This window comes from Corvus cornix, chromosome 2 (assembly GCF_000738735.6).
Source record: "Corvus cornix cornix isolate S_Up_H32 chromosome 2, ASM73873v5, whole genome shotgun sequence".
NCBI classification, from domain to species: Eukaryota; Metazoa; Chordata; class Aves; order Passeriformes; family Corvidae; genus Corvus; species Corvus cornix.
Window position 1 is genome coordinate 59568089 of NC_046333.1, and position 26497 is coordinate 59594585.

General features: G+C 38.0%; 1 protein-coding gene across 3 annotated transcripts in view; it reads left to right on the top strand.

The window, feature by feature from the left end:
• Positions 1-493: 493 nt before the first annotated feature.
• Positions 494-26497, top strand: part of LOC104689214 (macrophage mannose receptor 1-like) — a 33814-nt gene continuing 7810 nt past the window's right edge. Inside the window, exons 1-23 of one of the 3 annotated variants that reach the window (XM_010399251.4) lie at positions 495-701; positions 1920-2093; positions 3261-3422; positions 4337-4450; positions 5560-5706; positions 6856-7038; positions 7927-8081; positions 9219-9332; positions 10219-10334; positions 11303-11451; positions 12313-12512; positions 13788-13915; positions 15204-15291; positions 16292-16436; positions 18735-18770; positions 18868-19031; positions 19526-19593; positions 20390-20490; positions 20814-20953; positions 22057-22171; positions 22821-23002; positions 23665-23767; positions 25163-25392. In XM_010399251.4, coding sequence (XP_010397553.2) covers positions 641-701; positions 1920-2093; positions 3261-3422; positions 4337-4450; positions 5560-5706; positions 6856-7038; positions 7927-8081; positions 9219-9332; positions 10219-10334; positions 11303-11451; positions 12313-12512; positions 13788-13915; positions 15204-15291; positions 16292-16436; positions 18735-18770; positions 18868-19031; positions 19526-19593; positions 20390-20490; positions 20814-20953; positions 22057-22171; positions 22821-23002; positions 23665-23767; positions 25163-25392 — 3075 coding nt within the window. In that variant the 5' untranslated portion in view covers positions 495-640. Of the gene's footprint in view, positions 702-1919; positions 2094-3211; positions 3423-4336; positions 4451-5559; positions 5707-6855; positions 7039-7926; positions 8082-9218; positions 9333-10218; positions 10335-11302; positions 11452-12312; positions 12513-13787; positions 13916-15203; positions 15292-16291; positions 16437-18734; positions 18771-18867; positions 19032-19525; positions 19594-20389; positions 20491-20813; positions 20954-22056; positions 22172-22820; positions 23003-23664; positions 23768-25162; positions 25393-26497 lie in introns of those variants that run through there. The other 2 variants (XM_019285463.3, XM_019285464.3) reach the window with 2 other exon arrangements.

The window sequence follows — 26497 nt, forward strand, 5'->3', positions numbered from 1 at the left end:
TTTTTTCAGATTTTGACAAGCAATTATGAACAGCCCAGCCCCAAACTGGGATCAAATAAACCAATGTGACAATGCTAAATTTGCCTCAAAGTGAGCAAGAACTCATAATGCACCAAAAACTGCACATCCTGTAAAGTTTGCTCTCTTTCTTCTAGATACACAGTGCTGTGACATTGTTGCAATGTATTGGAAGTGCTGGGATTTTTCCTCCCTTTGTATCTGAGATGTAAGGGTTAAAACTGAGGGTTTTAGTTGATGATATGTCACTGCAGGTTTCTTGTCCCCAGTTCTCAAGTTGCTCTTCCAGGTCTGTCCTGTGTAGCACCCCAATAACTAACCTGTATTAATACTAGCAATGTCACAGGAGAAGACAAAAGTTACACCTCTAGTTACAAGGAGGGAGACTTCAGTTTTGGAAGGGACTTGCTTTTCAAAGAGAGTAGTGTTTACAGTGTGCACTCCAGTTATTTCAAAATACCATGTGACAGGACATTTCCTTATTTAGAGTACAGAGCTTTATCCCTCAACCCGTTGACACAGAGAAGGACCCGTTACTATCCACAGAGAGAAGGATTTTTATATATTGCCAATCTTCTAGTCCAACTTTTCATAGAAGAATGAGGAACAAGTTACATTTGCAATGAGCTTCTCCAGGTTTCTAGTTTTCCTTTCCCTCGTGCAATGTTCACTACAGTCATCAGGTAAGTTTCCTGTTGGTTTTGTATTAAACTAGGTATGAAAATGCTTTACCTTGGGCAGCTTTACAGTTTTAATGCATAGACCGATCATTTTGTATTTTTTATCAGATTTGATACATGATCTAAAGAGTATGTTAGGTACACTGACAGTTCTTGAGTCACAGAATAAAAGAGGGGATGTGTAGGGATGTTGGGAAAATGAAGGTAAAAAGAGCAGGATCTTTAAACTGGAATTTCTTTCCGTGGAAATATTATATCAGATGGCACTGTGTGGGAGGGAAATAAAAGACGAGAAAGCATGGACCTCTTTCCTTTTACCCTCCTCTTCGCACCCATGGTGCAGTGATCAGTCAAGGGATTTACATGTTTTCATGATAGCTGTGCAAGTTTCTCTTTCTGCCCCACGACATGAGGTATGAGAACAAAGAACTGGCTCCTCCCCTCCAGCCTCACCAAATTAGAAGAACAGTTCCAATCTGAAGATTTATATCAGTCATTGGGTATAGCTATAGAGAGAAATGCTAAGGCAGTAATGTGTGGAGAGCTAAGTGGAGGAACGAGTTTGCATGAATGTGAGATTGAGAGCCTATATCAGAAATTTCAGGATAAAAGAACATTCCCATTATACTTTGATAGTTTAAAAACATGGAAAATTGCTAACCTTAAAAGAATCTAAGTTCAGGATGAATCTGCAAGATCACTCCAGGCTGAGAAATGTGCAACTGAAACCTAAAATTTGTACTGTGTAAATATCCTCGTGACAGCCTGGTCTGTATTCTCCTGGTCAGCTAGCCTTTTTGTTTCAACAGTTAAGGAATAGATGTGGTGAAAAGTGGTAATGGATAAAGTGATCAAGCAAATAAAGCAAACCTATTTAGCTGTGAACAATGCAGTGAACTCACTGTGTTTCAGTTCTACTTGTAGCTTTTCTCTCTTCAGGAACCACAATGTATCACTAACTGCTCATCACAGAATTTGACTTGCCTACAGTGTATATATATCAAATTCTAACCACAGTATTTAAACTTCTCATTTTACTAAAAAATTTTATTTAAAATCTCTAGCTACACCAGGGAGGAAATTATAATAAAAATTAATTTTAAAAGATTGAGTTCTCAATTTAGATAAACAAATATATGATAGACGGATCCATTACTAGAAAGAGAGATTTATGATTTTTATTATTATTTTCATGTCCTCTTAACATTTTTTTCCCCCTAGTTACTTTTACATTACGAGGAAATGCCAATGGACAGCCTTGTGTATTCCCTTTCAAATACAAAGATAAGCAGTACAATGAGTGCACAGATGCTGGCAGGTCAGATGGCTGGCTCTGGTGTGCGACAACTGCAGATTTTGATGCCGATAAACTGTATGGATTTTGCCCACTAACAAGTAAGTCCTGCATTTTATTTATTAACTTGTTATGAAATCCTGTTGAGCAAACCATCTCTTGAGCTACCAGGTTCTTTACGAGCTACCAGCTGCACACTTGCATGACTGACCTTGTTAGAGCAGCCCAAATGAAAATCACCTGACTGAACATTGTCCCAATGGCTGAGAGCTCTCTCTGTATAGAATGGAGAGCAAGAGGTGCCATCAGGTTCCTGGTTCAGCCCAGACATGTTCTGACCCAACTGCTGGAGGTGACTGTTTCTCTTTGTGAACCAGAGGGGTGAAGATGCTCTTTCATACCTCATTTTATGGGATTTAAGTGCATGGCATGAACAGCATGAATTTAGACATCTCTCTTATTATTTAGACTTTCACCCTCTTTTCAAAAAATTCCTATTTCTCTTCATTCTTTGGGCATTCCCTACAGTCAATCCTCACCTAAACTTCTATTTTCTAGTTTTTTCCCTTTAATTTTCTATCTTATTCTAGTTTCCTATCGCCAGCCTACACAAAAAATGCTGCTGCAAAAATTATTCTACTCTCCCACCTTTGTGGTATCTTCTGCACTGAACTTATGTTTGGATCCCTCCACTTCAGGAGGCAAACATTGGTATCACCAGTGGCCTTCCCAATAACACAGCAGTTTCACTAGGTTTTCTGAGTTGCTCTGCAAAAACAGCAGCTGAGCTATATATTGGTGCTACACAGACTTCTTTTATTGTTTCTCAAGCTGTCAAGGGCCAGGTTCTGCCATTTTTGGAAAAATTGTTTCTCTTGACAGTGACCTAAGAGGGAATTCCTGTCCATCAGGCATGAGGAGCCTCCAGGGTCATAGTTCACCTACACACTTGCTTTACACTGGAATCTCTTCTTTTCAATCAATAGATATGTCTGGTTTACCTAGAATTGCATTTTTAGTATGAGAAAATTCAAAAGCAAGTATTGGGAAACAATTAAATCCTTTCTAAAATCACAGACATTTAAAATAATGTTTATAAAAAAAAATACATATTTTTGTAAATTGATGCCCAGATTGATTTTATTTTTCTCTGATTCCGACAGCTAATAGGGTGCATCTTCAGAGAACTTGCATTATTACACACTTTATTTTGTTACAGTTGGTGTACGTGAGTCCACTAGAACAGTGCTCTATGTCACTTCTTCCAGATGACACAGAAAGGTTTTGGACAAAAGATGTTTCAACCGGCATTCACTATCAGATAAACTCAGAATCAGCTCTAACATGGCACCAAGCAAGGAAAAGCTGTCAGCAGCAAAATGCAGAACTACTAAGCATTACAGAGTCTCAGGAGCAAGCATATATCAGAGGTAAAAGGATAGAGAAGAAGACCTTAAAATATGCTGTGATGAAGTTGGCTGCCTTGTCATCTGCCTCAGCAAAGAAAGAAGGCAGGGCTGCTGGAGTGGTTCAGCAGCCACCAAAAGGGGGATGGTCTGAACTGCCTTTCCACTACCTGGGGTTTTTTATGAACGATTGGCCACAGACCTCTTTGGGAGTGAAATGTCCCCATGACAGCATTGTGCTCCAGATGGGAGCTCCTGCAGCTCCTGCAGTCTGTCCCAGGGGGTGGGTTTCCTCTGCTCACCTCTGTGCAAGGGCACTCACTGCTGACCAGGGCTATGGGCTGGTCCTCAAATTTACCTTTTTCCACTGTGTTTCAAGGATTATTAATCTTTTCAGGAGAACACATGATGATGGTTAGATTGGCCCTAATATGGACACATTTGCGCAGATAAATTACAAATAACTCCAGTGAATTTCAGGTACAGATGGTATCTGTTTCATTATGAATACTGTAAAGGAGGTTTAGAAAGAACTCACATAGAAAAAGACCTGGAAAAAACTTATTGACACATTATCCTTTTGCTTTACTCCATGAAAGCTGTTACAGAAAACTTTTGGCAAAATTACTCAATGAAAAACAGGGTATTTTTAGATCTCTTATGTTCTAATGAAAGTGAGAAAAAATAAACTCTTATTTATGTAAGTGAAGTAAGATGTTAATTTGCCCTACTAAGATCTTTGCTAAATCAATATAGATTCATTTAAAAATTTTACTCTTTGTAATCAGTGCATCTCAGTAATGGAGAAAGTACTAGTTTGGGGTTGGTTTAAACTAAGAAATATGAATTTCTTACTTTACGCTTAATTTCTTTTAGATGATCTTACTATGAATAAGAGAGATACAACTGAGGGTTTGGTTTTTTTGTTTCTAATTCAGAGCTAATTAAAAAATTTGGTTTTGCCTTCTGGATTGGACTGAATGCTTTGAATTTCAACAGTGGATGGCAATGGGCTGGGGGCAGCCCTTTCAGATATTTAAACTGGGCTCCAGGTAAGAGCTGTATCTATTTTGTAATCTTTGAATGAATTCTGATAAGACACCAACTAACAAAAACTGCACTAGCTAATTTTATTTCAGGAAAGCCCATTCTGATTTACAACAGCTGAAGATCTAGATCCCTGTTTTAAGACTAACACTTTCAAATTACAAAGTTCACAGGGGATATCAGATACCCCATATTATTCTATTTTCTTATCTAAACAGAGAGCTTGTTTATGAAAACAGAGTGTTATTTGGAGTGATACATAACCCTACACATCAAAGATCAGAATTTTCCATAACATGTTGTCCACGAGTGTGAATATAAGTAAAATCTTCCAAAAGTAGCAAAATATTTAGCAAATAATAGCACTATGTTTTTTGGAGAAGTTCTAAATGCTATTGAGAAGCTTAGAGAACCAGCTTATAATTCCTCAACAGTGTGTGCAAAATTGCACCGGGCCACTCGAGGAAGAGAGATGGGGTAGGTTTGTGGTGTTTCTCATACATAGAGAGCTCTTCTCTTTGCTGCTTGGGGGTTTTTTTTGGTTCTGTGTTTGCTTTTTGCCATGAGTATTCTAAGCTTTCTCCTGATTTGGAAAAGTTACAAGGTGTCAAAGGAATAATTAAACTCACCTCTAAGTTTTCAAAAATTCTGTATCAGGAAATTTTCATTGCTGCTTACAGAGGTTTGTACACACTGCAACAGAAAAGAAAAACGCTATTTCATAGGAAAGTAGAACTGTGAAACTTTTGAAATATACTGGAAGGATAATATAATTTGAAACTCAATATTCTAAAGTTTGGAAGTTTTTGACACAAGATAAAAGTCCAGTTTCAGCTGTTCTTCCTGTGAGAACCAGGATGTCAGGAAAAGAATTAGATATTTCCCAGTACTATCCTGATAATAAAGTCAATGGAGGGTAATTATATCTCTCTCAGTGCATTGACTAAAGGTAGCTCCTATAAATTACAAGGCAGTTATCCTGTAGGGGAGGGCTTCTTCCCATTAATCATTCAAGGAATCAAAAATCAGATGTTTCCACTGGTAATAGGATGTTTATGTTAATATTTTTTAGTAATTTCTTGCTGTGAAATTCTATTTTCTCTCTTACTTAAAGGAAGTCCTTTCCTACTCCCCGGGAAAATCTGTGGAGTGTTGAATCCCAGAAAGAATGCTAAATGGGAAAACCAAGCATGCAACCAGAGACTAGGCTACATTTGTAAAAAGATAATCATCAGTTCAAAACCTGACATTATGCCCAAAGGTAGGTTAGTCAAATAAAAAGAAAGGTTTTTATCTGACTTCTAGACAGAGGAACTTGTATGCAACATTATTTTTCAACCAAGATGTTAGAAACCTTTGAAAAATACAACTATACATGACACACAAAATTTATATCCTGCCCTTTTCCTCTCTTTGTGTATTAAACATTCATATTATTTTGTTCCATCACTCTATCATTCAATCTTGGAAGACAGATAGTAGCTGCTCTGTCATGGTAACCAGTGCCAAAAGACATACTTGCATAAATGAGGTAGAAATATTCGCATTTTCTCCAAATGAATAATTGCAGTTAGTTGTATATTCATGAAAAAAAATCCTCCTCTGATGTCCGCAGTTTGCAATGCATTGGCTTCATATGAGCAGAGCAGGAGCAGCAACAACACTGAAACAGACCTTGTTGCATCCGTGGGCCATCCCAACACACCAGCATGGCTCTGAACATGCCCCATGCAATAGAAATGCACTGGAGACTGTCACACGGGAATATTGTAAAAGCTACTTTTAAAGAATGAGTCAAAATAAAGGAAGTAGAGAAATAATTTCAGAGAATCTTTATTTCATTATTAGCCTTAAAAATAAATGCAGGTTTCTATTTTTAAAGCAAGATTAAGGTACATTTTTAAGAATTCAAGTTATAAAAAAGCTACTGAGAAAATATACAAAGTCTCCACTAATTTGCAAGGTTTACTGACCTGCAGTTATCAAAGAATTGCTTCATGCTTTTCCATACCTGAAAAATGTTTGTTTGCAAGAAACCATAGACCAGCAAGCAGAGCCCAATGTGAGCCACCACTGGCAGCACGAGATCAAGTGGCTGTGGGGAATAAAGAGAGGAGAGGCTGATGTCAGCTTTGGTCCCTCTTTCCTCACAGATCATTTTTTCAAATTGCATTTCTGACAAATTGTGGTTAAAGTGGTTGTCTGTTTAAGAATACTTCATTCTATTTACATATTTAGCGTACATATTGTGCCTTAATGATATTTGCTTTTAATTTGAATGTGTTTTGCATTGCCAATTACAGCTTTATGTTTATTCATATTGTCCCATTTTTATGACGAGTACTCAAGAGACCTCATCCTAGTGTCCTTTATTTTCCTCTTGCTCTGAAAAATTGTGTTCTGAATTTAGGGGAATTGAGGCCTGTTCAGTGCACAGATGGCTGGTGGCCATACGCAGGTCACTGCTACAGCATTCACCGGGACCCCAAAACATGGGAAGATGCTATGTCCTCATGTAAAAAGCAAGATGGAGATTTGGCAAGCGTTCACAACATTGCTGAATACAGCTTTCTGGTGTCACAGCTTGATTACAGTGAGTATATATGCAGGCCTGTATTGTGTTTGCTCCATTGGTGACATAAAAGCTGAACTTCAAATTAAATATTAATGCTTTCTCTGACATATCACAAGTGAAAGACTGAATCCAGCTTACCACACTATTTTACGTTGTTGCTGTTACATAAATACAGAACAATATCTATGTTTATCAAGAAATAATGCACATTGTGAAACATTATAAAGGAGGAGAAGAAAACAAAGATATTGTATTCTTTCCAGAGACACATAAAGATGTCTAATGATTGCACTTTTGGCACCTATATTCTATGTTCAAGGCTTTAGAACTGAGCTACAAATCTAGAAAATAAACTTCTCGCCGAGGTTCAAACCTCTTGCTGATGCTAATCTCTTGCTATATATAGAATATATATAGCTGCTAAAAAAACAATCTTTTCACTTCTGATACTCCTTGGATCTGTGGTAACTGGTCCTGACACTTGTTGCAGATGCTGGCCTTGGTGAACACACCTGATGGGCCAACACCAGTCCTCTAATGTACTGGAAGGCGTCTTCATGCCTTGGACTCAGTATGATCTCCTGAGAGGTGGGACACTCACAGCCACTCAACGTCTTCATGCTCGGGACCATTTTGTTGTTCTGAATCACAGGAAGTTTGCAAAAATCTTCTGCCAGCTGTAAAGAGCCTTATGTTCATTAAAATAAGCATTTCTGAGTGGAATCTGATGTTTTTTCCACAGCACATCTCTTGTAGAGATCTGAGAGGAAACAGCATTTTTATAAAAGAGTGAAGACCACCTCTTGTGTACCACATGCCAAATTTATCAGTCCCTGCTTGTTCTGCATGTGGAAACGTTCACTGCACAGTGGACAGTAACTAAATCTATTTCTTGTCATGCTTCAGAGCCAACAGAAGAGCTGTGGCTGGGTCTGAATGACGTGAAGGCTCACTTCTACTTCGAGTGGAGTGATGGGACTCCTGTGACATTCACCAAATGGCACCGCAGGCATCCCACCTACACAAACGGTCTGGAGGACTGTGTCGCTATGAAGGGGCAGGTATAACATGCACTCATTTTATAGCAATGCAAATTAATAACTGCATCAACCCAAAATCACTTACTTGTGTGCTTATTAAGGTATCATTCGTTATATTATCTTGAAATAGTTTTGCTCCAAAATTTGGTATAAATCACAAGAGAAGTTCAGAGGTCAGGAGACATCAGAAAGGGAGGAAGCATTTTTCTAGTTACTCCCTTCTGAAATTCCTTGTCTGGTGAAAAGTTTGATCCATAAATTTTGCATTAAATTCTTTCCCTTGGTTTCAGCAAAGTTTAAGCTCTGGGAGAGAAATGGGGATGAATTAGTTAATACCCTGTGTGGGTACCAGAGGTGTTATTTGCATACCTCATATTCCAATCAGATAGACAATTATGTCCCTCTGAGGGGACTCATGTCACTGAGACATGGCATCAAGGTGCAGACAAATGGCACTAGGGCATGTTTCTTCACCTGCCATCTGCCTGCCAAAAAACTAACGTAAAATTCTATAGTATTTCTGACTGCTTGACTCACAAACCTTATTTTCTAACAAGATGTGATTGTTTGATACATTTACCTGCATGTGCATGCACACGCATATACGGACAAAATGTGTCACGAATTTTGAAAGAAACAGATTGAAAATGATGGTATGAAATACATGCTGTTACTGAGAGAACTTTTAAGTCATAGAATAATGTTAATGTTTGCCAGTATTAGGCACTAAACCAGATTTTATGGGGGGGAGAGGGGGTGTGGGAAAGGGAAAACTCTTTTTTTTTTAAAGTAGTCAATCATATTCAGATTCTTTGATGGATAAAATAGTTAGATTTACTGCAACCCTATCAGATGTGCATTATTTCAGTTAATTCAGCTTTTTTCAAGAAGTGTAGTGAAATAATCCTGCTCCAAAAGCAGATCCATTAGCCCCAAATGAGATGGATCTTTACAAACCCTTTCATTTAAAAGTTATGGCAGGAAGTAATGATAAGACTTCAAAATGTTATTTTCCTTCTTTCATTTCAAAACAGCATTACAGATGTTTCTAATTTTTAAAGTAAATCTCCAGTTTGCCTTGTGAAGAAAGAGAAAAAACACTAGTTATGCTTATGAGTGCCCTTTTTTGACATTTGTTCCTTCTCCCTGCTATTCTAGGATGGATACTGGGCAAATGATGTTTGCGATAAGCAACTTGGTTACATCTGTAAAAAGAAGCCTTCATCACAGTCCACTGAAAAAGAGACAATTGAGGACCCAGGCTGCCAGAAAGTAACTGCTCTCTCATAAATAATAATCTTCAAAAAAATGTAGAGGAATTAATTTACTAGTTCTTGCTTCTTTTGGATACTGTCTTTGTGTCTTATAGAAAATCTACTGTTGAGGAAACCTGGTCTCTTCCTGCTAGCAATTTACTAATATATGTGCATTTTTCATTTTTATCTGAAAATTCTCAAGAAAGTTGAGGTTCATTTACATGGACGTGAATACTGCCTTGCCCTTCATTCCCAGATGAACCACCCTGTAATTTGGAAAACCATTGTATTTGTATTAGTCAGCAGAAATCTCTGTAAAAGCAGGAAAAGTGGGGTTGTTTTACTGGTATTCCACCTTTCCACTCTCCCTGAAAACAAGCATTGTCTGGATTCCTCTTGGCTCAGAAAATGTCCTCACCCCTTCTGCTTGGGAGTGACAGGGGCAGCTTTGGGGGGCTGTGCTTGTTTGTGAATTCATTTCCATATTGCAATATTTTGGTATTTCATTATGTCTGATTGTGCAGCTCTGGACAGCAGGAGCTGCAGGTCCTCCTGAATGAATCACAGGCTCCTTATAGACTCAGTTTGCATAATCCCATCCCTACAGAGCACTGGAAAGCTACAGCAAATAGCACAGTCACAACCTTCTTTGAAAAGTCATGTATGCATAAAAGAGATGAAAACTAAGATCTTAATGTCACCTCTTAAACAAAAAGGCCTCCTGTAGGAGTGAACAGCATCAAAAAATAGCTTTTATTTATTAAGAGATCAGCCCAGTCTCATCTTAGTTTTAAACTCAGCTGCAACAAATTGAGCATTGAACATTTATAAACAGAAGAGCAGAGAAATTTCTACCTTGAAGTCTCTTTCTATTGCACATTAAAATCTTATGTTCGTCACAGGGTTGGAAAAGATATGGTTTTCACTGTTACTTGGTGGGTTCTGCACTTTTGACATTCTCAGAAGCAAATAAGACATGTGAACAGAGCAGAGCTCATCTAGCTACCGTGGAAAGCAGGTGGGAAAATTACTTTTTAAAAAATCAATGCTTTTAATAGAGCAACTTGCAAAACTTTTCTGTTTTTTGAACCTGTCAAAGTGTTTTATCAGTGCTTTTCAAAAATTTTATCGTAGAAAAGCATGCAAAGTTTATCCATGCAGAAAAAAACCTAAACCAAAACAAATGCCTCAATGTTTTAGGGCTATCTACTCAATCCATTCTAGCAATTTTCAGATTTGAGGGGTTCTTGAATGAAACACTTGTCTCTTATCTTTCAATTCATAATTAAAGCAACTTCTGGTTTTGGTGGGGTTTTGGGGTTTTTATTTGATTGTTGGTTGGTAGATTGGTTGGTTGGTTAGGTGGGTGGGTGGGTGAGGTTTTTTTGGTTTGGTTTGGTTTGGTTTTGTTTTGTATTGTTGGGGTTTTTTTTCCGTTGGAAAGTAGATACTACTATTTTCATCTACTTATTCACAGGTGGTCTCTCATTATGATAGGAAAGCTTCACATTTTCCTAAACTACCTTCTAAGCCAAATTCTGAAAAAATATAGGAAATCTTTCCCAGAACCTGCCCTCTCCCACAGCCAGAATGTATCATCTCTCATCTACCTACATCCCTGTCAGGCTTCAGAGGCTTCATGGCCCCTGAGGAACATGACTGCCTTCAGAGGTGATGGTAGCAAAGCTGACAGCTTGGTCTTGTCTTGGTGGTCTGCTTGGGGCACCTCAAAGATTTGGAAAGGGAGTGAAAAAAGTAGAATAAGACTAGAAGCCCATGTGAGCAGCAATTTGTGACTTTTCAGTTGCCTTCAGCTGAAAGGAAAAAGTTGTCCCTCATGACTGCAGTTTAAAGACTACCAGGGGTTTGCCTGAACTTCACTGAGGAACTGTTGTTTTGGGGTCATGTTTACATGCCTCTGTTTGTATCACTTAGATTAATATTGCACGGTAACAGGCTGTGAATGAACACTGTTTCCCACTGCAGAAACGAGCAAACCTTTCTGATTAGTCTGACGGGGCTGAGGTCTGAAAAATATTTCTGGATTGGTCTCTCAGACACAGAACAACAAGGGAGTTTCAGGTGGACTGATGGAGAAACTCCTCATTTCACACACTGGAACACAGCAATGCCAGGTAAGCTCTGCATGGGCTCAAGCCCTGTGACAGGAGTGCATCTGTGACTCACACGGGTTTGTGCTTTCACTCCCCTGGTTAGAAATTAGGGTGGGCACTATGTTTTGTGCCTGTAGCTGCAGGTGGCCAGCACCACCAGACCTGTGTCTGACACCAGTGCAACCAGCACTGTCACAGCTGAGCTGCAGGTGCTGGTTTAAGTCAGCCTCCTGCCAAGGTGTACAGAGACAGGTTTTGAAGGCAATACTATGCAGGAGTTAACAAAGTCCATGGGCTCATTTTTTTCACCATTTTTAACACCAGTAAACAACAACTCATCAGATTTAGAAAAATTATTCTGGACAGGGTTTTGACCCACAGTGTGAATATGTGAGAAATGAGCAGTGAACCTGCAGCTGTCTGGCATTTCAGCAATCCATATTAGCAGCTACCTGTGAGCTCTTGCCTTCACACAGCTAGTTATGCCTTAAAACAAACCTGTTGTACTTGACATCACCTTTCTTGAAATTGAGTTACCAGAATACTGAGAACTCCAAAGTACTTGTCAAGTCATCTATTAGATATGTAAATATAATCAAGAGCCACTCTCCCTGTGATTTCCCTGGGGTGGTAAGATAAGGAAGATTTGCTTTCTGAAGCTGCAAATCTCTGGTTTTGGCAAAGCTGTGTCTGTGAGGTTCATTGGCCCATATCTGGCCTCTGACAGGTGGTATTAAAAATAGTTTTATATCCAGGATGTTTTTTAATCTGCATAATCTGCACCTTCCTTTTCATAATCTTCTATGAATAGAAACAAAGGTCTGATTCCTTAGACAGCAATTAAGGCTTTGGTTTTACTCATTTCTTTTCCACATCACAAAGGGAGAGAGCAAGGCTGTGTTGTCATGGGAACTGGAATTGCAGCTGGATTATGGGATGTTGTTAGCTGTGAGAAGACATCAAACTATCTTTGCAAACAGCGGGCAGCAGGAGTGCCACCTCCTGCTTCTCCAGGACAGGTCCCTGTGGCCACCTGTGCCGAAGGCTGGGACAGAGCCTCCCAGGCAGACTCCTGCCTCAAAGTAAGTGTGTGTCCACCTTCAGTGGGAGTCTCAGCATGGGGCAGCCCAGGGGTCACCATGATGCTGGGACATTATTTGGGAATGATCTTTTCTTGGGTATTAAAGGGCAAGAAAACATAGGGGAAAAATCCACCAAATATAACAAAAGTCAACAAGGGAAAATGATGAACACAAAGTGCTAGAAATATGCTTTCTTTTACCTAAATTCCAGGTGAGAACTTCACGTAATTTATTTGCTTCCAGGAGTTTGGAACTTCAGAAAAAACATAGTATTGCATCTCAAGAGCTGGAAGTGTCATTTGCATAGAACAGTGTTTCAGAGAGAAAACGTGCCCCTCTGACAACCTTTTCTCACACAGCATGTGATACTCATAGTGATACTTTTGGATCTGCATTTAGTTGGCAAGTCTTCAGCAAGTAATGCTTTTGAGCATTCTCTTGATTTAGCTAAAAATGCCTTAAAAAGCTCTCCTTTTTGCAAAGGAAAAAAGGAAAGAAAAGGCAAAATAGACCAAGTAAATAAATATGCAGCATTGTTCTTCCATGTCTTTATGTAAGTATGCTCTCACTTTCTTTCTGAGGCTCTGCCTGTTGGGAGACCAGAGATGATCTTAGTCCTGTATTTACAAGGGCCTGAGCTTCTATGTCATGTGTAATTATCATTATATTGGTTCTGCAATTTACCAAATTATTGATTATCATTTCCATAAAACGTCAAGCATTTAGTCCTGTTAAACAAATCCTTAGTCCAAGAATATATGTTCTTCATGACAGAAAGTGTATTTTTTGTGTGCATGCTTGCACCTCAATACAAAAACCTCTTCCTCATCTAGGGTCCACGCTTTGTCAAACAATTTTCTGCATCCATACTATCTTTTCTAGTCCAACACAGACTTACCCTTCCCCTTCCTTTTCTCAAAAATCTCCTGCTTTCTACTGTGAAACACCTCGGTTGAGTTTTTCCATCTTTTTTTGAACCTTTCAGTGGTCAAAATTCTAATTAAGTTATAGATTAGTTTTTTCTCCTCTGTGCATTCTGATACCTTTTATTTTCCTCAGATGCCTATACTACTTTTGCCTTATTTTAAAATAGATGATGCTAAGGAAAACATATTTACACTTAACATTTCTAATGTTCAATATTAAAGGCTTGGACAGGTGTCATGTTGTCTCAGTCAAGAGTAAAGGGGTGCTAAAGTGAGGCTGAATTTAATTACATATGTTTTATAAGCTTTGAAAATTTACTAATTTATTTTTACTTTTTGTTCTCAACAGTTTTTTGTGAGAGAGGGAAACCAAAAGAAGTCTTGGTTTGAGGCTGAAGAATTCTGTAGAGAAATAGGTGGAAATCTGGTCACAATCAATACAAGAGAAGATCAAGTTTTATTATGGCAATTAGCTTCGTGAGTACTTGAACAAGAATTCTTTTTCATGTTCCTGCTATGTTAAATAAAAATTACTTAAAACATATCTGGAGCTAAACAAGTAAGTGAATAAAAACAACCAAATTTTGAATTATGTTGGAAATTTTTCTTCTGGAAATAACATACTGTAATATTGCTTAAAAAAACCCCAAACTTTAGTATTTCAAAGAGGCTTTAATATTTTTGAAATTTTCATTACAGGTTTTAGCAAGGCTGTTCTCTAGATCTGCTCAATTTCTTACATGTTAGTCCCTCTCCCAAAAGGGAGAAAATAAAATACTCAGCTCTAACTGGCATTTTGTAACTGTGTGCAATTCTTACTTTAACCAACTCATTCAAAAATTCCCTTGAGTTACTGTGTAATGTAAACCAAAATTCAAGGACTTAGAGTGGAATTTTTCTGACTATAAACTGAAGACTCCTGAAATCAAAGAATAATTCATCGTAATTAACCTTTGGGAGCACTTTAGATGGCTATGTCTTGCTCATGATGTATAAACTGTAACATTATTTTCCCCTCAAATTAGACCTATATTCTGATTGTATTTCATAATGTCAAGACATGTCAATGACACATAATATACAGCTATTTAACCAAAACTGTTTCCCATATTGCAGAATTGAGGTTTACTTTCTCAAACAGAGTTAAAACTTTCATATTAAAAAGTTTTTGTGATCTTACCCTTCTTAATTTATATTTTTTTTTAGTACTGTGAGCAGCTGAATGTGGTTTTACTAGCCTGTTAAGTCTCTTGCTTTAGTGTATAAAATTTTTGTGGAAGGAAATCTTTGTGCTATGCAGTGAATTAAATAGGACTCTTTCATTTGGTCCATAGGCATGAAAAGGTAAATAGCATGAACTATTATATAAACTTCTTAGGAAGGGCTAAGAAGCAAATGAAAGCAGTTGAAAATAAATTTTTGCTATTTTTTATTAGTTAAATAAACATCTATTTATGATTTATTTTTGCTAAAGCCTCTGTCTTTGAACTCATACTACAACCTCGAGCTGTGCTGCATCCACAGGGATGGGAGCTTGAGCTGGCTCTGGGCCACATCACTTTAACTTATTTTTAAATATGGGAAGTCTTAGCCCAACACAGAGCAGTATCAAACCCCCTGACAGAGTGCGGGGAGTGAGCTTCGCTTTGGGCCACAGGTCCCAATTCAGGTGTGACAGAAAGCAGCATGTTTCTATGCTTTTCAGGATTTATATCCTGGCCTCTCTTTCTACACTCATATATCTCTCTTGTACAAATTATTTTAGGGATAAAGGACTGAACACTCAGGCCTTCTGGATCGGTTTGTTTCTCTTAAATCCTGATGAAGGATTTGCCTGGATCGATGGCTCCCCTGTGAGTATTTATTTGCTGGATATTAATTGACCTTCTGTCTTTCAGAATATATATATTTCTTATTTTTTATGCCTTTTTTCCAATCTCTTTAAACTGCAGAGAGAAACAATGGTCTCTACACGATTCAATGTGAATCAAGCAGAAGCCATTTTATTGATAAACTACTGTCCCCAATATACAATTCTTGCTTTTCCCACACACGATCGTGAATAATTATTATTGGTTAAGGCCTATTTGCATATGCAACTTTATGCTTTATGATTGGCTCGTGTATGTGTGTCACATCGTCCCTCATGTATGTCACAACTGACCTTCAGTTTGCATTTTCTCATTCTTTTCCTCCTTTGCTTGTTCCTCATTCACATCCTCCCCAATGCTGCATGTTCCTTTCTCACAACCTTCCCATGGACTTTTTCCCCTGTGTACATGTTCAAGTCCTTCTGTCTTTCGTGCTCTGGATTTTCTATTTTATGGCTGGTTCACGATGTGTCCATTTTCTAGTAAAAATATGGTTTCCCCATTAAACCTTCCTCAGGTGCATGGCAGCCCTTTATCCAGTAGCTGAATAGCTGCAGTGCACTGTCTTAGCACAGCATTGCCTCTGTTTCATCCCTGGTACCATGTCATACCCCACCTTTGGCAGTCTGTGCTCCTAGACAGAGCACCCCAAAACGGGCACTGCTGTTTGGCAGTACAGGGAAGCCCAGCCAACAATTTTCACAAAACAAGATAAATGTGACTCCCTCTGCCCATCAGTTTTTCTTTCATCAAATACAACGTTTTCTATACTATGTAGTCTCTGCACCTTCTTCAGGGAGTGGTGGGGAAGTAACCTGACCAGCATGACTTTCACAGCCCTCTCTGGTCTGTTTGAACTCCTACTGATCTGGTAAAAAAGGTACTTGAGACAATGAGATACTGAAGTTGTGTCACCATGGCAATCTCAATTACTTTTATTCAGGTTGAATCACTCAGTAATTTATATGTATTTCCAACACAGGTAATTTATGAGAACTGGGATGAAAATGAACCCAACAACCATGGTGAACTTGAGCATTGTGTTATGCTTAATAGATCACCCCAAATGCGCTGGAACGACTTGCGGTGTGAACATTTCCTTAATTGGATTTGTGAAACAAAAAAAGGTATTATTACTTCCCCATTTAATTGGAGCAATAAACCCAAGTTTAAAAAGCATATTTTATGGATTTAAACAAATTGAACGTAAGAAAGATACTGGGAATTGTTCATTTTAAAACCAGTTGCAGTGAAGGCAACACATAAACCAAGAAGAATGAATTGAGATATTTCTCTTGTCCTTGGATGCAGGATGTTAGTGTCCCTACTACTTCATCTCTAGTTTTATCTCTTTCTGCCATGGGTTGAATAAATTTGCAAAGCAAAGGTACTTATCCCCTCTCCTTTCATCTCCTCCCTCTATTTCTGTCTGCTTCAGGCTTACCCAGGATAGCCGTAGATGTCGGACAAGAGAATTCTTCCTACAAAAGGGACAAGAGCTTGGCTTCCCACTGTGAGACAAGTAATGGGAACCAAGAGAGGGATCAGTTGCTATAGGAACCAGCAATTCTGAAAACCTAATATAATCAAAAGTGGAGGCTGGCGTAACCTTGGTGAACTCCTGCATCCACCAGCTTTGCCTGGGAAGCGGGGTCCCAATGCCAAGACTCCTACACTTGGTGCCAGGCCCACAAAATGGACCTGACAGATGTTGGGGTGCCCACCAGGAGGAGATGAAAATGGGGTCTGCTTGGGCTGCAGACCTCAAGTGAGAGCTGATAGTGAAAGAACTTGTTTTGCATACTCAGTCCTACTTCTACATCCCTGCTTCCTGGTTGTAAACAGTTTGTATGCATCTCCATGGAGAAGGAGATTTTTAAAACCTTCTTGAAATGAGAAGAAAGTTGGATGCACACTGGGAACTACTAGGGTGCACAATAGGGAGGGGAAGGGATAAGCAGTTATATAAAAACACTGAGTGTATCTAATATTTGATGACTCTGCCAACAAAACCCTTGAAGGGTGAATGAGGCACCATGGTAACATTGAAAAATTGCTTAACCAGAAAGGAAGAATCACTTTTGGTAGATTAGTCACACAAACACAGCATCCAAGCTCTGATTTCTGCACACCAGCTCGAAGCAGCACATCCTGTGCAGCCCTTTTGGGCACACTGAGCATGCTGCTTTGGACAGATGTGGCTCTCTGCTCTTGGTGAGATTACTCAGAAGTTCAGAAAACACAACACAAAGACTCTGATCAGCTTATCTTGATCCTAGATGAACTTTCAAAAGCAAGAAAAATTCAAGAAATTGATCTTGTGAATCTAGATTTTGTGATGATCAATGTGAGAGAAGACATGCTCAGAAGTGAATTACCTTATGTTCACTTAAGACACACATTTACAAAAGTTATTCCAGCTGTTCGAAAACAATGAATGTTACAGTTATGTTAGCATTGAACAATAAAATCAAAATGACCAGAAGTATATAAATTAATGATGAAGATATTGAAATAATTTTAGTTCTATTGTTCTCTCAATAATTAAGAAGAAAGCGTTTAAAAGACCCCAAAATAATTTGACTTGATTTTTCTTTTTTTTTTTGCTTATTTCTCATCAAATTATTTCTCATCAAATTATTTCTGTCATTTCTATAACACTGTGTTTCTTGCCATGAAACCACAGTAGAAATGGAGCAAGCAACAGAATTAGTAGTCCAGAAGTACAAAATAACAGGCATTCCTATGAAAGCAGAACTTCCTTTGAGAGGCTATGGCTGGCTCTGGGAATAGCAACAGCTAATTTGCTTCCTCCTGGTCCAGCCTGTAACCAGAAACTTGGGTTCAATATCTATTGGCTCTCCATGACTCTTAAAAACAGACTGTCCTAGTAGACATCAAGTCATCAGGAAAGCAAGAATTCATTGAGGCACTGGAAGTTATGCCTGATATTAACAATAAAACAGCATTAAGTTTTCAGTACTTGTGGGTAGTCTACTACTATGCAGGCAAGATTTAGAATTTACTATATTGGATTATGTTATTTGGCTCTAGTCCCAAGAATATTAAAAAGATTAATCATAGCATGTCAAGTGAAAATACTAAAATAAATTTTCAAAGTAATATTTGTTTAACCTACTACAAGTTTACTGTGAATCCTGGACTTTTTGATACAGTTCTTTTGGAGATATGTTACTGTAAAGTACATATTTTTCATTAGCTAAATGTTTCTAAATTATATACATAATTTAATATGGCAGTACATGCTCTAAATTATTGAAAATGCATTAGCTAATTCATAGTTTGCTTGATGGGTTTGGTTTTTCCCTCTATTTTACAAAGCACGTGAAACTACATAAAGCAAATCTCTCTGAAATTTTTTATTTTATTTAGGATGTTGCTTACTACAATCTTTTATTTTACAGGTACACTGGTAAAGCCTGAAGCAAACTACAGACTTGGTAGGTTTCTTTTCTCTTTCACAAAGATTACTGTACAATTTTCAGACTTTGTACAGTCCAGATAGGAAAATATTATATATGATTCTTTATCTTTCAGACTATCAACTCACCAGTGATGGATGGATTATATATGAAAATAAGCAGTACTATTTCAGCAAAGAACATGTCCATATGGCAGAAGCACGGAGAATTTGTCAGAAGAACTTTGCAGATCTTGTTGTCATTGAGAAAGAAAGCAAAAGACGATTTCTATGGCAATATGTAAGCAGAAAGCCTATTAATTATAGTTGCATTTTGAAGCAGACCAGATGATAAAATAAAGGGAACATACTAAATATTTAGCAAGGCTGGAGTCCTGAGCTATTTTCCTACATTACTTATTTATAGAGCAATAGATTTGTTCAGGACCTGTAAAAAAAGGCATTGTTTTTAATAGGTAGAGGAAAATGGCATGCAAATATTAAAGGTGCAGAGAAGGATAGTTCTGGCCCGGGTTGCTCATCTCTTCTAATATATGCAGTGTTCAGCACAGTGACAATTGCTTTCCTGTACAGAGGGCTCTTCACTCCAGGATGTTCCACATATACCTGTTGCTTGCTTGAAACCTGAGTCTGAACCTACAGTTTCCTTATATGAGGCTCAAATTCTAAAAAAAAAAGGGGAAAAAAATCACAGGCATGGTTAATTGGCTTTCAGATTTTTGCTTGACATTGAGGAACAATTTATTGCTTAACTATTAATTACTTTTATTTTAGATGTACACAAAACACAGAGGAAAATCATATTTCATTGGCTTAGTTGTCAGCTTTGATCAGAGATTCAGGTGAGTAAAGGAAAATGTAATGGACAACAAATGATGGTAATTTCATCTCACTCTAGGGAGCACTTCTGTGTGCACTTTCGTCTTACAAGTTAAATGAAACTTGTTGGGCAACTGACTTCTGGATAGTTTTCAGGAGCTGTCTCACATCAGAAGTGTTACATTCTTCTATATTTAAGCAGAGAAATGCATTTTCCTTCCAAATTTGGGAGAGAAAACCCAATAAAAATTAATGGCTAAGATGCAGCTCACTTTATGTCTTACACTGAGAACTGCAACCCTGCATAAACAGTGAAAGGAAGCAGCTAATTTTAGGATATTATTTACCTGATCCACTTTTGACATCAACCTAAGGGTGAGATTTACTCTGACCAGATCTCCAGTGGCTACAGAAAAGGGCCAGGAGGTTTTGATAAAATGTATGTGAAAGCGTTAAATCAAATTAACCCCAAGTGGTTCAAGTTATGTGAGCTGGAAGCAAGAAGCATAAGCAGTGTCTCACCCAACAGCTTTCTGAAATTTCTGTCAGGAAACTTGTTTTAACAATCTGTTTATAGAAGACTTTCAGGAGGACATCTTTCTGGGATTTAAAGGATGTCCATACACTGCCTGGAATATGGTAGTACTAAACAGATGAGAGCAGCAGTAATGCTGTGGCTGTGTCCTCTGCAGGATATGTAGAGCCTTTGCCCTCTGGTCACTGCTAATACCTTGTGTAGCCCTCTGCCCAAACAGACCTTGTGACTGGCTGATTGCTGAGATGTCTGTCTGGCAGACACTGTCCCCTTGTTTCTTCCAGATGGCTGGATGACACCCCAGTGAATTATGTTGCCTGGGCTCCAAATGAACCCAGTTTTGCAAATAATGATGAAAACTGTGTGATAATGTCAGAGGATTTTGGTGAGTAAAATAGCAACAAGAAATATTTGGGTTAAATTTAGCATCAAAATCCAAAATGTTTGGTACAGACTTAAATTTGAAGCTACCCCACAAAGAGGTAGTTCAATAATACTGACATTTTTTCTTAACATGCTCAAGTTTGAAACAGTGCTATCACTTTTAGGAAAGAAGCATATTGTAAAGGAAGGAGGAGTGTATTTAGGTAAATGTGTTTCATTTGTGCTTTATGAATGCCATCTGGGCCTGACTGCTCCAGTGGTTGTACAAGTTTTCCTGTATTCTGTAATATTTTCAGTGATTTTATGTATTCCACTTCTTTACAGGCTTTTGGAAAGACGTAAGTTGTGCTGTGAAAAATGCCTTTATCTGTGAAAGGCACAATTCAACTTACTCAGGATTTGCTCCTACTGTACTTCCACCTCTGGGAGGATGTCCTGAAACCTGGCTTTTGTTTAACAATAAGGTACAGTAATAAATCTCAGCCATATTTAGCAGATTTGCTATAGGTGAAGAAAACAACTATCCTTTTATCTCATTAAATAAATTCCTCTGTACACCAGTTTACTAAGTGGTATCCTAGTTAGCAGTGCAGTGAATTTTCAGGTTGGCAAATTTGTAACTAAATCTCAAAAGAAAGTGATTTTTATGTTTGAAGTTATAATTTTTATAAATGTCTCTGTGCCTTTAGCCATAGTTACTTTCCCAGTTTCTAGATATTCCTGCTTATTTTAGGCATACTTAGAAATCCCGATACATTATCCTTATCTGTAAGTGTAACCCTGTTTCTCTGAGTAAGACAGATGAAAAAACAAAAGGTCACACTTTTCATAAGTAATCAGCTATCACAGCAACTCATCTTAAGCTGAGTAACACGAACAGCAATAGATGTCAAATCAAATATAAAAGAAAACCAAGCATTGCTTTCTGCTAAGTTAAGCAAAAAAACCCGGACATATGAATTTTTAAAAAACCCCAACAAACAGACTAACAGAGGAAAACCACAAATCAATTCCACAATGCAATCAATAGGAAAAGTTTTTATGCATTCAAAGGGCATGAAGAGAGAGGAGCCATGTCTTCTGTCCCACAGAAGATACACAACCACACAAAAAATATTTTACACTGGTATTTAGGAAAAACCTCCATACAAAAGGGCACTTGTTCCCGATGCTGTTCCACTCATGTGAGTTCTCATATGAGCTCTCCATCTGTGGTATTTAATTGAAAAAACTTGACCTGAGAGATTATTACCTGCTTCAAATTAGGTTCACAATCAGGAGATAGTTCCAGTCCCCCAAAAATTCTACTTTTCAGTAACTTAATTCCTCAAAAGCTTTGGCAGTTGTCAGCTCTTTCCCAGCAGTGACTCCACAGGTTTTTAAGTACTGTGCACGTATCTCTGGGGTTGGCTGGGTCTCCTTCTTTCAGGCTGACAGTTTTGTGTTTCATCAGATCCCTCATCTGCAGCTCTTTGCATGCAGGGACTAGCACGGAATTAATCCAGATCAATGGTTTTAATATTCTTTGCCACCTGAAAGTCTGTCTAATTCTTTACTCTCTCCACAGTGTTATAAAATATTTGGATCCAGAGAAGATGAGAAACTAACTTGGCACTCAGCAAGAAGTGTTTGTAGAGAATTAGGGGGAAATTTGGCCTCTATACACAGTGATCAAGTGCAAGGTATGACATCTGAGCCTTACAGCACTATGGATGAAACCACACGTCACCATCTAAGGATGAGGGTGAACCGACCCCCAGATCTAAATTGCATCATCTATGAGGGAAGACCAGGAGGTGTTTGATCCAGAGGGAAGGCTGGAGTGAGATATTATGACACTTCCCAAGTTTTGGCAAACATCTTATGTGGAAGGAACAGAATATTCTGTTCCCCATGGCCTTGGAAGATGGGATAAATTGTAATAGTTTATAGTCATGAAATGCTCACAGATATTCAAGCTAGACATTAAATAAACATCAACCAGAAATTACATATCTGCAGGTGATGCTCCCTTGGGAAAGACAATACTTTTGAAGTCACTTTTGGCCCTGATTTCTATAATATTTCCATGCAGCCTAAATAATTTAAATCAAAAATGTTTTCCTTTTTTCCCTCTTTTTTTTCCCTGAAATCAAACTGCTTCAGTTTGATTACCTATTGTAATTTTTCTCTTTTACCATTAGCTCATAGCCAAACAATACTGAAGTTGGTATTTCCAATATATTTAGAAGATGATTGGTTGTTTTATTTGTAATTTGATTTACGTTGAATTTGAAGAGACGAAAATCCTCAGGTATTTTTGTTTTATTTTTTTAATCTATTTTCTATTAGCCTTCCTCACCTTCCACCTAAACGATATTGCCAGTGGAACATGGATTGGGCTGAATGATATTAACAGTGAGGATACATATCTATGGACAGATGGAAGCGTTTTTGACTATTCAAAGTGGGCACGAGGATTCCCATTCAGAGATAAATTCACAAGGGTTGACTGGAAGTATATTACAATACAGGTAAAGAGAAATAAATCAGAAAATGCATAACATAAATAACATACTCAAGGTTCGAGTACCCAGCCTAACTTCTGTCTCAGATAAGATCTTATTTTCAATTGCTTAAAGCAGAAGGCAACTGAATATTTCAAAGATCAAATTTTTAAAGCTGTACTCAGGAATTAATAGACCTGTTTAGAGTCTAGGCTTAATCTCATTCCTTTGTCAAAGTCTAGAACTGCAGAAAAGGAATGCTTTACTATCTTTACCACTAGAAATAATTACACTTTTTATAATTATTATATTTTACTGAAAATATTCAGTGTTATTAGTTGTGATTTTTATTCTGGTTTATAGTTTTTCCTTGCATGATGAGAATCCAAATGAAACTTCAACAAATTCAGTACAGATTACCATTAACTACATAGTAAAAATAACTTCAATGCATTCCAAGGAATTTTAATAAACTGACAGAAGTTCTTGCAGCAATCTGCCAATGAAAGTACATTTGCTTAAGATATATAATATAATGCATTTAATTTCCAACAAGCAATACATGAAAAGAAGAGCCAGAAAATTAGAAAAGAAAGCTATTAGCTTTTTGTCCTCATACCTATTTCTGTTATTTTGCTTGGAATTTTGCACTTTATCAGCAATAATTTTATTTTTTATTTTTGCGCTAGACTGATTGTATTGAAATGACAAAAAGATCTGTAGATGATGCAGGATTATGGCAAAATACTGACTGCCAGCATAAAAAAAGCTATATTTGCCAGATGGACAGTGGTAAGTTTTATTTTTCACTTTTTTTTGTTGCAAAACATTTACTGAAAAATCCGTCCATTTAAGTCCTCAGTTGTAAGTGCACAGCTGTGGCTATAGCAGGCAGGGTGAGAGAAGCAGGGCTACTTTCCTGGCTCAGGAAAGTAGACAAAAAGGCACTCTGGGATAAAGGACTATAGAAAATATTTTGCTTTACAACTTCTCCCCATCAGCACACCCACCACCACTCAGAAAAGCCAACATTGCCTACCCTGCAGACATCCACACTTAATCAGATGCTTGCACATGGCATATAGACACTTTGAAGACAGGATTCACCATCTTCATCATAAGAAAAGTGCCCAAACCAGGTTCCTAGAAGGGCTATGCCTTCAAAATGTCTGTTTTCTCTATTAACAGAAAAGTTTAGTCATCTGTGCTTTACCCAATTATCGTAGATCTAGGAGCCTGAATCCAGTTATTTTGCAAATACAAAACAAAAAGACAAATCCTTCAGTGACCTCCAACTGGGGGTTAACTGAGGCCAATTAAACTGATTAGTTGGCTCATCAGTCTCTAGAAAGGCCTTCCTAACACAAGGACAGCAATACTCAGAAGGGAAAAAGTTCCAGTTTTCTTCACGAAGCCTTAGGGTGGGAGACACATCCGGAGCAGAGCTACACTGCAGAGTCTGCAGGAACAAAAACAGGGAAGTGCTGAGCAGCAAGTTAAAATAGAGGAAGAAGCCACAGCTGGGTCAGATGATTCACAGCTCTGTCCCATGCAAGGGCAGAAAGCTGCATGAGGGTGACACTAGCAAAAAAAATTGCCAGGGCATCCTCAACAGTGACTGAACACAAAGCCAGTTTATGTCTTTTCTTCTGTCCCCATCACTAATTCTAGGCCTTTGCCTTCTACTTCTGCATATATAATTTAAGGTACAAATAAAGTTTCATTTTTCACTTCATTCTACAAGGGAAAGATGTAGCAGCAGGGCCACAAACTTTGCTTAGAAAAAAATTATTTTGAGACTGAAGCAGTATGGAGATAGTCCTGTGCTCGTGCCTGGGAAGAAGTTCACCTGCACTGAGGTGGGGGGACATGGAGAGCTCTGGGGGAGGATCATGGTGAAACCAGTATTCACATCATTTCATCTGGTCAGTGTTTGTTTATAGGTACACACAGCTCATTCTCTGCCTCTTTCTAATCCCTGTATGTGTTTTTACACCATAGTTTAAAATAATTCCAAATTGCCATTAAAATAATTCTCTTTGGTTTTGTGTGAGAAATGCTGTTACTTGATGCTTGTGCTGGCACACCATATTCATCTGTTACTCAAAAGCAATATTGCTATCCAGTACCTAGTAATTTTTCACTGTTTTCTCCTCTTCCTCTCAAATTTGTACCTCTTTCCTACAGAGCCTGAACTGTTTCATCCCACAAGTGGTCCAGATTCTGATTTTGTCCATTATGGTAACAGCAGCTATTTAATCATTCCTTATAAAATGGATTGGGAAGAAGCAAGAAAAGCATGCAAGGAGAAATCTTCAGAGCTTGCCAGCATTTTTGATTATTACAGTAATATATTCTTGCTGCTGCGGGCAGTGCAATATGAAGAGCCCTTATGGATTGGGCTCAACAGCAATGTGGTAAGATTAATAAATTAATATTTCGTAAAGTTAAATGTTGTTATTATTAGCAGAAGAATTGTAGCATGAACAGATTTAGAAACCTAGGACTGGTGGACAGTCTCACATCTTTTGACTTCATCTATCTTAAATCATTAAACTCCATTTTAGGCAATGGAGAAGGATGAGAACCTTTGGCGGTGCTGGACTCTCTTTACTAGTTCTGTGGGAATCTTGGACACCTAGGTAAAAACATCTGGTAAACTTTCAGATGGCCATTTTTAGGTCAGGTGACCCCTACTCAAAGGATCCAAGATGGTCAGTAGGGCTAGTGCCTCTTGATCATTGGCAGCTGTAGCTTTTCCATTACATTTTGGTTCAGAAGGGTTTATAGGCCAAACCACACACCTTTGAGCATACACTCTTTGTTACACCTGCTAGGTCCCAAAGATGAAAATCAGTAAAAGTTATACTGTACCAGAAGTAGTGAATACTGAAATCAAGTTCCACCACTTTGTAAGGGAACACCTGAGTGAGAATCAGTCTTATTAGCTCTGTGACTGAGTGACAAATTGAGCTTCAGCTTCCCTAGTGAATATGCAGTTGCTAAATGCACTTAACTATCATGTTTCTATTGCATTGTTCTTTGATCTGACTAAAACCTCTTGATAATAACAAAGCTTTTGCATCTGTCATAATCATCTTAACCATTCATTGTTTTTACTAGTTGTCATTCCACTCTAATATATAACATAGCAAAACATGTCTGAAATTCAGTATACCTAGGGATACTTGTAATAAATATTGTGTAAAAATAGCATTTCCAGTTATATGATGCAGCAACACTCTGATAAAGCTCCTCAGAAGGCTACATTGTCTGAAACAATGAATTTGTTGCTGAACAATACGTATTTCCACTATTCTAACAGTATGTGTCCCCCCACCAGACCAAATGCTCACATAAGTGATGGGTAGTCACCAACCTTAAAATAAATCCTTCCACTTGCACAAGTCCACAGGGCATCTCTGCCCAAACCAAAATAATAGTGTTAAGTCCACTTGATATCAAAGTTGGTTGTTTTTACAGTCACAGAAGTATGATTTACAAAGCAGCTAAAATTCCATT